The 16,716-nt window shown below is 48.8% G+C and overlaps 1 protein-coding gene and 1 pseudogene across 2 annotated transcripts; both read right to left on the bottom strand.

The window, feature by feature from the left end:
• Positions 1–4,298: 4,298 nt before the first annotated feature.
• LOC104666771 (60S ribosomal protein L38) lies at positions 4,299–4,658 on the bottom strand. Its single transcript, XM_010368896.2, has one exon. It carries the CDS (start codon positions 4,578–4,580, stop codon positions 4,368–4,370), a length of 213 nt encoding a protein of 70 aa, XP_010367198.1. The 5' UTR covers positions 4,581–4,658; the 3' UTR covers positions 4,299–4,367.
• An 11,199-nt stretch (positions 4,659–15,857) lies between these two features.
• Positions 15,858–16,507, bottom strand: LOC104666772 (annotated as a pseudogene). The gene has a single exon (XR_748595.2). The product of XR_748595.2 is annotated as a 60S ribosomal protein L18a pseudogene (transcript).
• Between the last annotated feature and the right edge of the window lie 209 nt (positions 16,508–16,716).

Below are 16,716 nucleotides of genomic sequence, written 5' to 3'. Positions count from 1 at the left end.
GTTTCCCACCGGAAATGACACTCAATGAGATGCAGGATGGATAGGAGTTGGTCAGCAGGAGAAGCAGCCTTTCAGGCCCAGGGGAAAGTGTGTGCAAAGGTCCTGAGGTGAAAAGCGTAAGGAACTGCAAGAGGGATGGGGGGGTAACAAAGAAAAGTGGTATGTTGGGCATGGTAGCCCACACCTATAATCCCAGCACTTGGGAGGCCCAGGCAGGAGGATCGCATGAGGACTGGAGTTGAAGACCAGCCTGGGCACCACAGGGAGACCACATCTCTACAAACAAATTAAAAAATTAGCCAGGTGTGGTGGCACGCATCTATAGTCTCAGCTACTCAGGAGGCTGAGGTGAGAGGATCCCTTGAGCCCAGGAGTTCAAGGCTATGGGGAGCCATGATCGCACACTGCACTACAGGATTGCCTGAGTGACAGAGTGAGACCCCATCTCAAAAAAAAAAAAAACAAGGAAAGTGAATAAAAAATATGCGATGCCAAGTGAGAAGTGACAGCTCATACTAACCCCCATCTGGAAGCTAGGCTCCATCTGATGCAGAGAGAACAGAAAGAAATCCATCCCAGTGGGTTGAAATAGCTTTTTTTTTTTTTTTTTTTTTGAGACAGAGTCTCACTCCTTGCCCAGGCTGGAGTGCAATGGCATGATCTCTGCTCACCACAACCTCCGCAACCTCCGCCTCCCAGGTTCAAGCGATTCTCCTGCCTCAGCCTCCTGAGTAGCAGGGATTACATGCATGCTCCACCAGCCTGGCTAATTTTGTGTTTTTAGTAGAGACAGGGTTTCTCCATGTTGGTCAGGCTGGTCTCGAACTCCTGACCTCAGACGATCTGCCCCCCCCCCCCACTCGGCCTCCCAAAGTGCTGGAATTTCAGGCATGAGCCACCACGCCCGGCCCGAAATAGCTCTTAAATCCATTTTATTTTTATTAAAGCCATGGTTTGTGCTTCCCTGATCTTCCCAGGGTTCTAGGCCCTGCCTTGGCTTCTCAGTCTGCTTCTCCCCAGCCCCTGAACCCAGCCTGAGGGACAGCCCCAGTTCTCTGGATGGATGTCTGCATGAAGATGAATGTGCAGACACTGCTCATTGCGAGTTTTTTGCAGACACTGCTCATTGCGAGTTTTTTGCAGCAGTGATAGAAGGCTTGCAGGGGTGGGTGCTTATCGCCAGTCAGTCATCAGAGAGCCCTTCAGGAGACGTCACTCATTTCTGTCTCATAATGAAACTGAAAGTTGAGCCCTCTACGGAATAAAGTAGGAAGGACAGAAAACTTCTGGTCCTGGGGCTGAGGTTGGGTGCTGGGGAGGGGGCAGGAAATTGGCTTCAGCCGAGACTCTGATTGTGCGTGTCTTGAGAGGCCAAGCCCTGCAGTCAGCTGAGCTTGCTATTTTAGGTGAGGAGATCAGCCCTAAGAATCAGCTTATGAATCTTCAGACACCTGACAACAACGCAGAAAACAGGAGAGGAGGAGGGACTGGCCAGGGAGCCGGAGGCCTCCAAAGGGCCAAAGGAAAAGGCCCTTGTGAGCAAGAGCATAAACACCACCCAGAAGATGAGCGGGGACAGCCGTTCAGGCCCTGCAAGAGGAATGTCCTCTGGTCGGAGTGTCAAGGCGGGTGGGTGCAGGGGCTTGGGTCCAAGTGGCAGCTTGCCCATCTGGTGGCTGCACCTGAGAGGCACCATTCACATGCACTGGGTTGGTGGCACCCCTGGGGTGTGCACTGGGACTGACCAGTGTCCTACAGAAAAGCTGAGAATGCTTTGGCAGCATTGAGACAACATTTACGTTCAGCAATGACTCAGATTCCCAGATTTAAGCAAAAGCCTCCATTTTCTGGGCCATCAAACTGCTCATGGACAAGTCATGTATCCAGAAGAGACTGTTACCTCCCCAACTTGCCTCTAGCCTTAGAGATGTTAGAGTAGAAAACAAAAATCAGGCTCACATGTAAGGAATGATGTGTGTGTGTGAATTCAGCTACAGAGTGTATGGCAGAATATCGGGACTAGACCGGCAGTCTGTGAATAAGAGGCTGGTTAAGTAAATTATGGTACCCATAATTGTTTTATAATGTTTTGTAAAGATAGATGAAGAACTTTTTCTATGCACTATAAAAAAATCTTCGCTGGGCACAGTGGCTCACGCCTATAATCCCAGCACTTCGGGAGGCCAAGGCGGACAGATCACGAGGTCAGGAGATCGAGACCAGCCTGGCCAACAGTGAAACCTCATCGCTACTAAAAATATAAAAATTAGCCGGGCGTGGTAGTGGGCCCCTGTAGTCCCAGCTACTCAGGAGGCTGAGGCAAGAGAATTGCTTGAACCCAGGAGGCACAGATTACAGTGAGCTGAAATTGCACCACTGCACTCCAGCCTAGGCCACAGAGCAAGACTCCATCTCAAAAAAAAAAAAAAACCTATCTATCTATCTATCTATATCTATATTTAGATATAGATATAGATATTCAAACTACATTTAAGTTAAAAAAAAAAAAAAAAGTGGCCGGGCATGGTGGCTCATGCCTGTAATCCCAGAACTTTGGGAGGCCGAGGCAGGCGGATCACGAGGTCAGGAGATCGAGACCATCCTGGCTAACATGGTGAAACCCCATCTCTAGTAAAAATACAAAAAAATATTAGCCGCGCATGGTGGTGGGCGCCTGTAGTCCCAGCTACTTGGGAGGCTGAGGCAGGAGAATGATGAGAACCCGGGAGGCAGAGCTTGCGGTGAGCCGAGATCACGCCACTGCACTCCAGCCCAGGCGACAGAGCGAGACTCCGTCTCAGAAAAAAAAAAAGCAAAGTGCAGAAGTGTGTATAGTATACGACCTATACTATACACACTTATAAGAGGGAAGAAGGAATAATATATATTCACTTTTTTTTGGTTTCTTTTTGAGACAGAGTTTCACTCTTGTCCCCCAGGCTGGAGTGCAATGGCACGATCTCGGCTCATCGCAACCTCCGCCTCCCAGGTTCAAGCAGTTCTCCTGCCTCACCCTCCAGAGTAGCTGGGACTACAGGCGTGCACTACCACACTCGGCTAGTTTTTTGTATTTTTAGTAGAGACAGGGCCGGGCACTGTGGCTCGCACCTGTAATCCCAGCACTTCGGGAGGCTGAGGCAGATGGATCACCTGAGGTCTGGAGTTTGAGACCAGCCTGACCAACATGGTAAAACCCCATCTCTACCAAAAATACAAAAAATTAGCCAGGCGTGGTGGCAGACACCTGTAACCCCAGCTACTTGGGAGGCTGAGGCAGGAGAATCACTTGAATGCAGGGGGTAGAGGTTGCAGTGATCAGAGATCATGCCATTGCACTCCAGCCTGGGCAACATGAGTGAAACTCCCTCTCAAAAAAAAAAAGAATAGTAGAGATGGGATTTCACCACGTTGGCCAGGCTGGTCTCCAACCCCTGACTTCAGGTGATCCACTCGCGTCAGCCTCCCAAAGTGCTGAATTACAGGCGTGAGCCACCATGCCTGGCCTTAATTTTGTTTATTCATTTATGTGTTGTTTTTTGTAGAGGTGGGATTTCATCATATTGCCCTGGCTGGTCTTGAACTCCTGGTCTCAAGCAATCCACCTGCCTCTACCTCCCAAAGTGCTGGGATTACAGGCATGAGCCACCACATCTAGGCTATTCATGGCTATGTTTTCAAAAAAGAAACTCTGGAAGGATACACAAGAGACTGATACAAGTGGCAAGTTGTTCAGATGGGTGAAGAATCAGGCAGAAAGGACAGGGAGTTGGAATAAGACTTCACTGTCATCAGTCAGATGTTATTCTCATTTGTTTTTCAACCGTGTTACCTATTTGTGATAGGCAGAACTTCTTCCTAAAGATCTCCGTGCCCTAATCCTGAAAATATGTTGTATTATATACAGCACAGAGAACGTTGTAGATCTAATTAAGGTCATGGGCCTTTAAATGAGGAGATTAGCTGGAATTATCCAGGTGAACCCAATCTAATCCCATGATCCCTTAAAAGCAGAGAGCTGTCTATAGCTGGAGCCAGGAAGATTCAACATAAAAAACCAGAGATTTGAAGGGTGGGAGGGACTCAAGGCCGACAGAAAGCAGGACAGGGAGAGTAGGCACCCTCCAGGAGCAGATTCTTTTCCCCAGCTGGCAGCCAGCAAGGAAAGAGGGGTCCCAGTCCCACAACCTCCAGGAGCTGACGTTAGCCCCCAACCTGCAGGAGTGTAGAAGACTCCTCCAGAGCCTCCAGTCAGGAATGCAGCCCTGCCTGCCAGCACCTTGATCTCAGCCTGCAAGATCTTTTTTTTTTTTTTTTTTTTTTTTTAGGATTTTTAGTATTTTAATACAGTTCAAATCAGTGTGTCTGGTTCATTTCAGTTCCTTCACTGCCAAACCAGGGGGGAGGGACTGCTTCAGTTTCTCTGCCTTCTCTTTGTCAGTGATGACCAGGGTGTAAAGGTATCTGCTGCATCGAACTTTAAACTTCACATTGTCCTTATTTTTCTTGATCTTGACAGATTTGGCATCCTTTCGTCGGGCTGTGAGCAGAAAGTCCTTGATTTCCTCAATTTTCCGAGGCATGGCGACGAGGCGCGCAGGGAGCTGGCGCGGACCGGGACCCTTCTCACCCGCGTACCACTCTAGAGCAGCCTGCAAGATCTTAAACAGAGAACTCCACTGAGCCTCCCTGGACTTCTTATTTTTTAATTTAGAGACAGGGCCTTGCTCTGCCCCGCTAGGCTGGAGTGCAATGGTGCAAACAACATAGCTCACTGGAGTCTGGACCTCTCAGGCCGAAGGGATCCTCCCACCTCAGCCTCCCTCCTGAGTAGCTGGGACCACAGGCACATGCCACCATGCCTGGCTAATTTTTGAAAATCTTTTTTGTAGAAATGAGGTCTCGCTATGTTGCCTAAGCTGGTCTTGCACTCCTGGGCTCAAGCGATCCTCCTGCCTTGACCTCTCAAAGTGCTGGGATTACAGGCATGAGCCACTGCACCTGCTTTATTGTGATTTGTTCTCTATGATACTTTGTTAGAGTTTGGCTGGGTGTGGTGGCTAACACCTCTAATCCCAGCACTTTGGGAGGTGGGAGGATCACTTGAGCCTAGGAGGTCAAGGCTACAGTGAGCTATGATTGTGCCATTGCACTCCAGCCTGGGCGACAGAGCAAGCCCTTGTCTCAAAGAAAGAATAAATCACAATGGATTAAAAAATTTTTTTCAAACATGAGTCAAGCAGCTTGTGAAATATCAAACTCAGCCCTATCTACATTTCAGGGCTAACTAGGCCCAGAGACCCATTGTTGGTTCTATTTCATCAACTCTTATCCAGGACCCTGATCCAGGCTCTCCTCAACATTCGCAAGACAGTGTCGGAGAAAGAATGGTAAAAGCAAGTGTTCAGTCGCACACACTCAGAGATGGCACAGTCTGTAATCCTAGCTCTGTGAGTCTCAGAGCATGGCCCCTGGCCAGACTCAGCAGCCTCACCTTCCCAGACCTCCCAACTCAGGAATCGGCTTTAACCACCCCTCCAGGTGATCCTCATACATGGTCAAGTTTGAGAACCATTGTATATCCTAGCTGGATCTTTCTTTAGGATGGATATCTTCCTTGAAGATGCCGTCTTTCTCGGGCCACTAGGTTTCAAGGGCTTAAGGCAACACAGAAACTGCAGTGTTGGAGAAGCAAGCCGCTGACAATAGTGCACCCAGCGAGGTTAGATCAAAGTGGTGGGTAGCGAAGGCAGTGGCAGACTCCCTTTCACAGAGGGTCTGCTTTCACACCCCAACCGCAGACAAAGCCCTGGGTATCACAGAGGGTCTGCTATCACACCCCACCCGCAGACAAAGCCCTGGGTATCACAGAGGGTCTGTTATCACACCCCACCCGCAGACAAAGCCCTGGGTATCACAGAGGGCCACGCGGGGAGGGTGGGCACCATGTAATGAGGCAGTCCACACCAGCCTCAAAGGTGCTACTCTCTGCTAGTCCAAGTCTACCTGGAAGACACTCCCAGACAAAGGCCAGCCTCAGTAACCAAGATGTGCCTGCAATGATTAACTGCGAACAGGTTTTTAAAACCTGGAAGGTGTTTGTGTGCTCAGATCACATCCTACATGGTTGGGCAAAAGCTGGCAAAGTGTGACACATAGCTGACACTGGAAAACGGGAATCCAGGTGAGAAAACAGTTTTCTAGGTGCAGGTAGGAGAAAGGGGGCAAACAAAATCTGATGGATACACGAGAAAGAACTCCAGGGCGCAGTGGCCCATGCCTGTAATCCTAGGACTTTGGGAGGCTGAGGCGGGCAAATCATGAGGTCAGGAATTTGAGACCAGCCTGGCCAACATGGTAAAACTCCATCTCTACTAAAAATACAAAAAAATTAGCTGGACGTGGTGGCGGGCACCTGTAATCCCAGCTACTTGGGAGGCTGAGGCAGGAGAATTGCTTGAACCTGGGAGGCAAAGGTTGCAGTGAACCGACATCACACCACCGCACCCCAGCCCGGGCGACAGAGTGAGAGACTCCGTCTCAAAAGAAAAAAAAAAAAGAATTACAGGGCACAAACTGCATGGGAGTCCCCTACCCTCTGCCCCTTGGGTCCAGGTCTCTCAATTCCATACACTCAGAGTTGGATCTCTTAAACAAACAGGCAATTGTCCAGATGGCCCGACCAGGCCTCCACTCACTAGTTTCCTTTTGGTCCTCTGACTGTTTTGTCTCGCCTGTCTTTCTCCCAGACATTGTTGGAATTCCCACCTCCACATGCCCACCCCTAGATCCAGCTTCCTGGCTGGTGCCTGAGAGAGTGGCTTCTGCCTGCCCACTGGCCTGGCCTCAGAGGTCTGCCCTACCCTGATGCTAGGAACTGCTCAAACTAGGCAGCCCATGGATGGAACTGCCTGATGCCGTCCACTCATGCAAAGAGAAGGGAGCCCTGAAAGAAGGCTCTCTGGAGTCACCCCCACACAACACCCTGTGAGCCTTGCAGTTCTTAGCAGTGTGGCAGGGCAAGTCTCACATGGGTGCTTGCAGGGATGTGGAGGTGGGAGTGTGAGAGGGTGGGGAGGGGTGTGGAGTGGCCAGGATCCAGGGGAGAATGCCCCACGGAGACAGATACCCTTGGCTTGGTATGCAGGGAGCATAAGAAGGAGTAAATCCAGGACACGGCTAGGCTGTGGCACCCCTTTGGGAGTGCCCGCACATAGGGACACGTGACCTTGGGGAATTCTGGACAGCTTAGGAATAAGATACTTCGCTTCTGGAGGCCTCACCTTCTCTCTGTGTTAGTTGGCTGGGGCTGCCATCACAAAATGTCACAATCTTGGTGACTCAAAAAATAGAAACGTATTTTCTCACAGTTCCGCAGGCTGGAAGTCCAACATCAAAGTGTTGACAAGCTTGGTTTCTTCTGAGGCCTCTCCTCAGTGTGCCAGCAAGCACCCTCGCTGTCTCTTCCCACTCCGAATGTCCTGTTCCCATAAAGACGCCAGTCAGATTAGATTAGACCCACCCTAAGGGCCTCCTTTTAATTTAATCAGCTCTTTAAAGCTCCTATCTCCAAGTACAGTCACCGTTTGAGGCACTGAGCATTAGGGCTTTAACACATGAGTTTTGGGCCAGGCGTGGTGGCTCACACCTACAACCCCAACACACTGGGAGGCTGAGATGGGAGGATCCCTTGAGCCCAGGAGGTCGAGGCTCAGTGAGCTATGATTGTGCCATTGCACTCCAGCCTGGGCAACAGAGCAAGACCCTGTCTCAAAATAAATAAATAAATAAATAGATAGATAAAACCATGAATTTTGGGGGAGACACCATTCAGCCAGCAACCCTGTAAGTAAGGAATACTAATACCAACCTATTTCACTAGTTGAAGGACGTGATTTCAGAAGAGAGGGCAGAGATTTGTCACAATCAGCAGACCAAGTTTAGATTTAAGTACCTCTTGCAACATTTCAGAAAGGTCTGTCTTGTCCTTGATTAATAGAAAAAAATCACTCCTTCATGCAAGCATTTATTGAGTGCCTCTCTGTGCCAAGCATTGTGAAAGTAAAGCTATAAAAGCTGAGATCCTTGGCTCACCGCAATGCAGATATTGTCTGATCTAATCAAGAGGTATTGAGTGGTGCTGGAGAGGTTAAAGGGGTATCAGACAAACTTGATCCCAGTCCCAAAGGAGCTTGTAATTCTTGCTGGAAAGGCAAGACCAACTGGTAGGAAACAACAGGAACAACAGCAGGTGATATATAACTGGGTTCTAAATTGTGTGACGCGGACTTCAATTGCTGCTGGAATTGGAAATGAGGAAGATCAATGAGGGAGTGGGTCGGCACCAGCTAAATCACTTCAACTGAAGCATTCATGAGCCTGAGCCATTGTTCACGCTGCAGACTTTCTGTTCAAAATGGTAAAAGCCAGTCCGAGGCCAGGCGTGGTGGCTCACTCCTGTAATCCCAGCACTTTAGGAGGCTGAGGTGGGTGGATCACATGAGGTCAGGAGTTCCAGACCAGCCTGACCAACATGGAGAAACCCCGTCTCTACTAAAAATACAAAATTAGCTGGACGTGGTGGCAGATGCCTATAATCCCAGCTACCCGGGAAGGCTGAGGAAGGAGAGTCGCTTGAACACAGGAGGCAGAGGTTGCAATGAGCTGAGATTGCGCCATTGCACTCCAGCCTGGGCAACAAGAGCTAAACTCCATCTCAAAAAAAAAAAAAAAAAGCCAGTCCAAAAGCCTCAATCACAGGGATGACTCAAGACCTCGAGTTTCATTTCATGTTTCTAATGTCATGAGACAACCGTGGGCCTTGCCCTGCTCAGCAGAGTCCTACCCCCCACTTTCTCGATTCAGCTTCCCCTACTCAGGGTACATGAAAAACGCTATGGTCACACCCCAGTGGGCAAGTTCAACCAACAGGCCAGGCGAATGAGCCCCATCTGTGCCCCATTCCCACCTGATCGGACCCCGCAGCCCTCTGGGGGCACTCAGATACTGGTCAGAATGCCCCTGTTTGCTTGGGGGGCCCATGGCTACTTGTTGACTGCACAGGGCATCTGTTGAGAAGATGCAGGCAGGGAGGGAAGGAGAGAAAGACAAGAAGAGCCTATGGAATTGGTGAGAGACACAGAGGACAGAGAACATGGGGAACTGAGGACTAGAACGGATTTCTGGCCTGACCCACTCTGGGGGACCCCTTTTAGACCAGGGGTCTGCATTGGCCCATGAGTGCAGCTGGGCTGTCTCCACCTCTCTTCAGCCTCCTCTGCCACTCTGAAAGGCCCCAGGTTTTATTCTCTGTTCACATGGCTGCACCCATAACCCGGGGAATGTGGCAGCCCCCGCTGGGGTTTCACAGGTGTGCAAAGGGAGCCTCTGGGTGGGGCTTCATTCCTCTATGGGCGGGAGTCCCTGGGCAGTGACCACATCCTAGTGACAGCCAAGTGGATCTCTTGAGGTTAGGAGTTCAAGACCAGCCTGGTCAACATGGTAGAATCCCATCTCTACTGAAAATACAAAAATTAGCCGAGCGTGGTGGTGGGTGCCTGTAATCCCAGCTACTCGGGAGGCTGAGGCAGGAGAATAGCTTGAACCCAGGAGGCAGAGGTTGCAGTGAGCCGAGATGGCACCACTGCACTCCAGCCTGGGCGACAATGCGAGACTCCGTCTCAAAAAATAAAATAAAATAAAGCTGAGGCTGAATGCAGTGGCTCACGCCTGTAATCCCAACACTTTGGGAGGTCGAGGCGGGTGATTACCTGAGATCAGGAGTTTGAGACCAGCCTGGCCAACATAGCGAAACACCGTCTCTACTAAAAATACAAAAAATTAGCTGGGCATGGTGGCAGATGCCTGTAATCCCAGCTACTCAGGAGGCTGAGGCAGGAGAATTGATTGAACCCGGGAGGTGAAGGTTGCAGTGAGCTGAGACCGCACCATTGCACTCCAGCCTGGGTGACAGAGTGAGACTCTGAAATGAAATGAAATGAAATGAAATGAAATGAAATGAAATGAAATGAAATGAAATGAAATAGCTGAAAAACTGCAGAGCTTAGTCTGTCTCCAAAGTCTACTGTTTCCTTATGTGATGCCACATCACTGCCACTCAGTTCCAGGACAAGGAGACCAGAGCTGTTGTCAAGTTCCTGGTAGGTCCTTCAGCTGCAGCCCATGCTCTCTGGGTGACTGCATTCTGGCTGTGGGTTCTTGCCCCAGAATCTGAGCCTGAGCTGGTCTCCTGAGCCTGGTGGTGAAGTGGGACTCCCTGCTTTGGTGCACATCCAGAGATTAGCGACAGGAGCTTGCGGAGGGAAGTCTCCACGCTCCACCTACCCCCACTTCTGTCTCTCTCTTGCCTGTTCTCCACCTGGGAGCTGAACCCTGACCCAAGCCTCCACCCTGGAAATGGCCTGCCAGTGACGGCCTCCAATAGTACGGCAGAACCACAGGCAACATCCAGGATGTGTTCTTGCCAAAAATGCTTAATCAGCATCCAATCAAGCACCTTAGATCTATGTTTCAGTTTGCAGGAAATATGCTGATAAAGAAACAAGTTAAATAATATGACAGGGAAATAATTAGACAAATTCACAATATGGATCATTAAAACATCTCTTTCTTCAAAAGTCTGTAGGTGAAGGGATTGTTCTAGATTAAAATAGATTTAAGAAAAATAACAATAAAATGTAACGTGTGATCCTTGATTAGGTCCTGGCTTAAGTAAACCAGCTACAGGAGATATTTGGGGGTAAATGGGGAAACTTGAATGTGGCCATGTTATTCGATTGCATTAAATAATTATTTTGGGCCCAGCCATGCCTGTAATCCCAACAATTTGGGAGGCTGGGGCAGGCGGATCACTTGAGCCCAAGAGTTTGAGAAGAGCCTGGGCAACATGGCAAAACCCCATCTCCACGAAAATAAAAAATAAAAAATTAGTGGGCTGTAGTGGCGCATGCACTGGCCTGAGCAACATAGCAAGACCCTATTTCTAAATATATAAAAATTAAAATATAGGCCAGGCACAGTGGCTCGCGCCTGTAATCCCAGCACTTTGGGAGGCCAAGGCAGGTGGATCACAAGGTCAGGAGTTTGAGACCAGCCTGACCAACATGGTGAAACCCTGTCTCTGCTAAAAATACAAAAAGTAGCCAGGCATGGTGGCGTGCACCTGTAATCCCAGCTACTCAGGAGGCTGGGGCAGACAAATCGCTTGAACCCGGGAGGCGGAGCTTGCAGTGAGCTGAGATCGGGCCACTGCACTCCAGCCTGGGTGACAGAGCAAGACTCTGTCTCAAAAATGAAAGAAAGAAAGAAAGAAAGGAAGAAAGGAAGGAAGGAAGGAAGGAAGGAAGGAAGGAAGGAAGGAAGGAAGGAAGGAAGGAAGGAAGGAAGGAAGGAAAAAATAAAAAAAAATAAAATATAAAAATAAAAAAAATCAACCAGGTGTGGTGGCACACACCCATAGTCCTAGGTATTTGGGAGGCTGAGGCGGAAGGATCTCTTTAACCTAGGGGTTCGAAGCTGCAGTGAGCTATGATCACACCACTGCACTCCATCCTGGGCAACAGAACAAGACCCTATCTCTAAAAAAAACTTAAAAATAGGCCCGGCGTGGTGGCTCACACCTGTAATCCCAGCACTCTGGGAGGCCAAGGCGGGTGGATCACCTGAGGTCGGGAGTTTGAGACCAGCCTGACCAACATGGAGAAACCCCGTCTCTACTAAAAATACAAAATTAGCCAGGCATGGTGGTGGGCGCCTGTAATCCCAGCTACTCGGGAGGCTGAGGCAGGAGAATCGCTTGAACCTGGGAGGCAGAGGCAGAGATTGCAGTGAGCCTGGGCAACAAGAGTGAAACTCCATCTCAAAATAAATAAATAAATAAAATTTAAAAATAAAATAAAATAAAATAAAATGGCTAACATGGTCAATTTTTTTACAAAAATAAATATTTTGGCCAGGTGCAGTGGCTCACGCCTATAATCCCAGCACTTTGGGAAGCCAAGGCAGGCGGATCACATGAGGTCAGGAGTTCAAGACCACCCTGGCCAACACGGTGAAGCCCAGTCTCTATTAACAATACAAAAATTAGCCAGACATGGTGGCATGCCTCTATAGTCCCAACTACTCAGGAGGCTGAGGCAGGAGAACTGCTTGAACCTGGGAGGTGGAGGTTGCAGTGAGCCAAGTTCCCGCCACTGCACTCCAGCCTGGGTGCCAGAGTGAGACTCTGTGTCAAAAAGTAAAATAAAATAACAGAGAGAAAGACAGAGGCCAAATAGGCAAATATGGTAAAAAGTTTATCTTTGTTGAATCTAGGTGGTCAATTACATGCATATTCTTTCTAACTTTCTCTATGTTTGAAATTTCCATAATAATAAGTTTGAAAACTAGATGGAGATGTAAAGACACAGGGCCTCTCAGCTGATGGTGTTTGCCCACTTGGTTCCCTCTCTTGGTCTTCTGCCCAGATATTGGCCCCGCTGCTATTCCAGCCTGGATCCCCTGAGGCTTGAATAAGCTTAGGGACTGGCTCGGCACCTAGAATCGCATCAGGAAACACTGGATCTGGGGCTGGACAACTAAGGCAGGATTCTTAATTGGCACATTAGAGATGAAGACAAACATCTCTCCCATAAGGGCAGCCTTTGGGAGACACAGCGCCTACACAGAAAAGCAAGAGTCCCTCCTTGGCGTTTCTCCCAGTGTGAAGAGGAACACAGTAAAAGGATTAACAGCAAGGATGGACCCAGAATTTAGAGCCATTTACAAGGGTACAAAATCATTCCTGGCTGCAAAGGGTAAAAATGAGAAAAAAGGGTAAAATGAGAAAATAGCGTGGTGGCTCACACCTGTAATCCCAGCACTTTGGGAGGCCAAGGTGGATGGATCACTTGAGGCCAGGAGTTCAAGACCAGCCTGGCCAACATAGTGAAACCCTGTCTCTACTAAAAATACAAAAATTAGCTGGGTGTGGTGGTGCACACCTATAATCCCAGCTACTAGGGAGGCTGAAGCAGGAGAATCGCTTGAACAAAAGAGGCAGAGGTTGCAGTGAGCCGAGATTGTACCGCTGCACTCCAGCCTGGGGACAGAGTGAGACTCCATCTCAAAAAAAAAAAAAAAAAAGAGAGAGAGAGAGATAAAAGAATAAAAGGTTAGCCAGGAGTGGTGGTTCATGTCTGTAATCCCAGCACTTTGGGAGGCCGATGTGAGCTGATCACCTGAGGTCCAGAGTTCCAGACCAGCCTGACCAACATGGCAAAACCCCATTTCTACTAAAAATACAAAAATTAGCCAGGCATAGTGATGGGCGCCTGTGATCCCAGTTACTCGGGAGGCTGAGGCAGGAGCACCACTTGAACCCGGGAGTCGGAGGTTGCAGTGAGCCAAGATCGTGACATTGCACTCCAGTCTGGGTGACAAGAGCAAAACTCCATCTCAAGAAAAAAAAAATCAAAAGATAAAAAGGTTAAAAATGAGGCCAATGTTCCCCAAGTCGATTAATAGACTTTGCACAATTTCCATAAAACATCAATGAACAGTTTTATAGAACCTGACAATATTATTGTGTAACTCATATGGAAAAGGAAGTAGAGGCTGGGCAACACAGTGAGACCCCATCTCTACAAAAAATAAAAAAATTAGCCGGGTTTGGTGACACACACCTGTTGTCCCAGTTACTTGGGAGGCTGAAGTCAAGGGGAATCCATTGAGGCCAGGATGTCAAGCCTGCTGTGAGCTATGATCATTCCATTGCACTCTAGCATGGGTAACACAGTGAGACCCTGTCCCAAAAAAAAGAAAAAAAAATGGCAAAAATAGACTTAAAGAATTTTTTTTTTTTTTGAGACGGAGTCTCTGTTGCCCAGGCTGGAATGCAGTGGCGCAGTCTAGGCTCACTGTAACCTCCGCCTCCTGGGTTCAAACCATTCTCCTGCCTCATTCTCCCGAGTACCAGGGATTATAGGTGCCCGCCACCACGCCCGGCTAATTTTTGTATTTTTTAGTAGAGACAGGGTTTCACCATACTGGCCAGGCTGGTTTCGAACTCCTGACCTTGTGATCCACCCACCTCAGCCTCCCAAAGTGCTGGATTACAGGTGTGAGCCACTGTGCCGGGCCAAGAACATTTTTTGAGGATTGTAAACTCCTTTAGGAGGAGAGCCACGCCTGGTTTGCTATTTCCCCACCAGAACCCCCACCTCTATCACAGGGTCTTACACAAAACAGGTACTCGAAAAAAGAAAACTTTAAAAATTCATCAGTTCTTGATTCCTTCATCTAAGCTGGTGCAAATGGCTGAAGGAGAGACGGGTGAGATCTAGGCCTTTGGACATTTGACTGCATCACAGATGCTGAGACAAAACCCACCCAACAGGAGACTGCTTGAATTTTCACTAGAATGCCAGCCCTAGCCTTGGAGTTATGGCTTGAGGCTACGAGTTCAAGCCCAGCCTGGGCAACATAGGGAGACCCCTTCTCTAGAAAAAATAAAAATAAAAAATTAATCAGGTGTGGTGGTGCACATTTGTAGTCCCAGGCAATCAGGAGGCTTGTCTAAGCCCAGGAGTTTAAGACTGCAATGAGCTATGATTGTGCTATTACACTCCAGCCTGGGAAAAAGAGCCAGATCCTGTCTTAAAAAAAAAAAAAGGCTGGGCGCGGTGGCTCAAGCCTGTAATCCAGCATTTTGGGAGGCCGAGACAGGCGAATCACGAGGTCAGGAGATCGAGACCATCCTGGCTAACACGGTGAAACCCCGTCTCTACTAAAAAATACAAAAAACTAGCCGGGCAAGGTGGCGGGTGCCTGTAGTCCCAGCTACTCAGGAGGCTGAGGCAGGAGAATGGCGTAAACCCGGGAGGTGGAGCTTGCAGTGAGCTGAGATCCGGCCACTGCACTCCAGCCCAGGCGACAGAGCGAGACTCCGCCTCAAAAAAAAAAAAAAAGGTTAAAGCCAAGTCAGGAACTTATAAAAGGCTTAAATATAATACATACTTATATACAAAAATTCAAAAAGTAGCCGGTGCAGTGGCTCACGCCTGTAATCCCAGCACTTTGGGAGGCTAAGGCAGGTGGATCACCTGAGGTCAGGAGTTCAAGACCAGCCTGGCCAACATGGTGAAACCCCGTCTCTACCAAAAATACAAAAATTAGCCAGGCGTGGTGGCCCTTGCCTGTAGTCCCAGCTACTCGGGAAGCTGAGGCAGGAGAATCGCTTGAACTCAGGAGGCAGAGATTGCAGTGAGCCGAGATCACGCTACTATACTCCAGTCTGGGCGACAGAGTAAGACTCTGTCTCAAAAAAAAAAAAAGGGCTGGGCGCGGTGGCTCACGCCTGTAATCCCAGCACTTTGGGAGGCTGAGGCAGGCGGATCACGAGGTCAGGAGATCGAGACCATCCTGGCTAACACAGTGAAACTCCGTCTCTACTAAAAATACAAAAAAAAAAAATTAGCTGAGCATGGTGGTGGGCGCCTGTGGTGCCAGCTACTTGGGAGGCTGAGGCAGGAGAATAGCTTGAACCCGGGAGGCGGAGTTTGCAGTGAGCCGAGATGGCACCACTGCACTCCAGCCTGGGCGACAGGGTAAGACTCTGGCTCAAAAAAAAAAAAAAAAAAAGAAAAAGAAAAGTTTAAAACAATAATAAAAATGGAGATTTTAATAGCGCCTCCCTCATTAAATAATCCCATAGGATAAAGCATGTAAAACATCTGCCAAAATGCATGATACATATATAGCAGGCACTCAAGAAAGAATAGCCGGTATTATTCTTGTTATTATTGCAACTATAGTTGACAAAGCCTTTGTAAGTACAATCTACCAGAATAATTTCTAATTTCTTTTTTTTTTTTTTTTTTTTTCACCAGGTAATTCCTGAGTTTATTTGGGGCACACCCAGGCGAAGGCCCTGCACCTAAAAGAAGGTGTTGGGCCTCTTGGTGGTGAAGCGTGGCTTGTGCTGACAGCGCAGGACCCGGTGGGGCAGCGGGAACTTGATCTTGGAGTCGTGGAATTGCTTGACAGCCGGCCGACGGCACTTGCTGGCTGCGATCTCCTCCACCTTCATGATTTGAATGGAGTGGGCCCGGGCGCGGTGCCGGGCGCCCATGTCTCGGTAGCACTGGGTGACAGCGCCCGCAGTGGTCAGGTCCCGGTATTCCCGGTACATGTTGTGGGTGCCGCTCCGGGAGTCATAGCGCAGCCAGATTCCGAAGTTCTTCACCCGCAGTGGGGACTTCTCAAATACCTGCCCACAGTAGACAATCTCCCCTGAAGACTTCTTCATCTTCTTTAACTGAGATACGAAGTACCAGAAGCGGGACTTGGCGACGACATGATTAGGCGCAAAGATTCGCATGCGGTAGAGGGGTGGTGTGTGGCATTTGGGGGTGGGCAGGCAGCGACCCACCACCTTGTACTCTCGTAGTGTGCCAGAAGCCTTCATGGCGTCCTCTCCGCTCTCGCCGCCATCAGCAAAAGGCTAATTTCTAATTTCTTAAGGCTAACTTTCTCAAATATAACAAATAAATTCCACTATCACCTTTGAAATCCATTTATCAGTCCACTTGGTCCATTTTCCCATGTTCTTTAGGTTGAAGGGAGAAATGGGAGATGTTTTACAGAATTTTTTTTTTTTTTTTTTTTATTGAGTCTCGCACTGTAGCCAGGTTGGAGTGCAGTGGCACCATCTCAGTTCAC

This window comes from Rhinopithecus roxellana, chromosome 13, assembly GCF_007565055.1.
Source record: "Rhinopithecus roxellana isolate Shanxi Qingling chromosome 13, ASM756505v1, whole genome shotgun sequence".
NCBI lineage: Eukaryota > Metazoa > Chordata > Mammalia > Primates > Cercopithecidae > Rhinopithecus > Rhinopithecus roxellana.
This window is presented reverse-complemented; position numbering and strand designations above follow the sequence as displayed.

Excerpts from the sequence above, each read along its gene's own strand:
- LOC104666771 (XM_010368896.2), bottom strand. The coding sequence starts at position 4,580 with ATGCCTCGGAAAATTGAGGAAATCAAGGACTTTCTGCTCACAGCCCGA.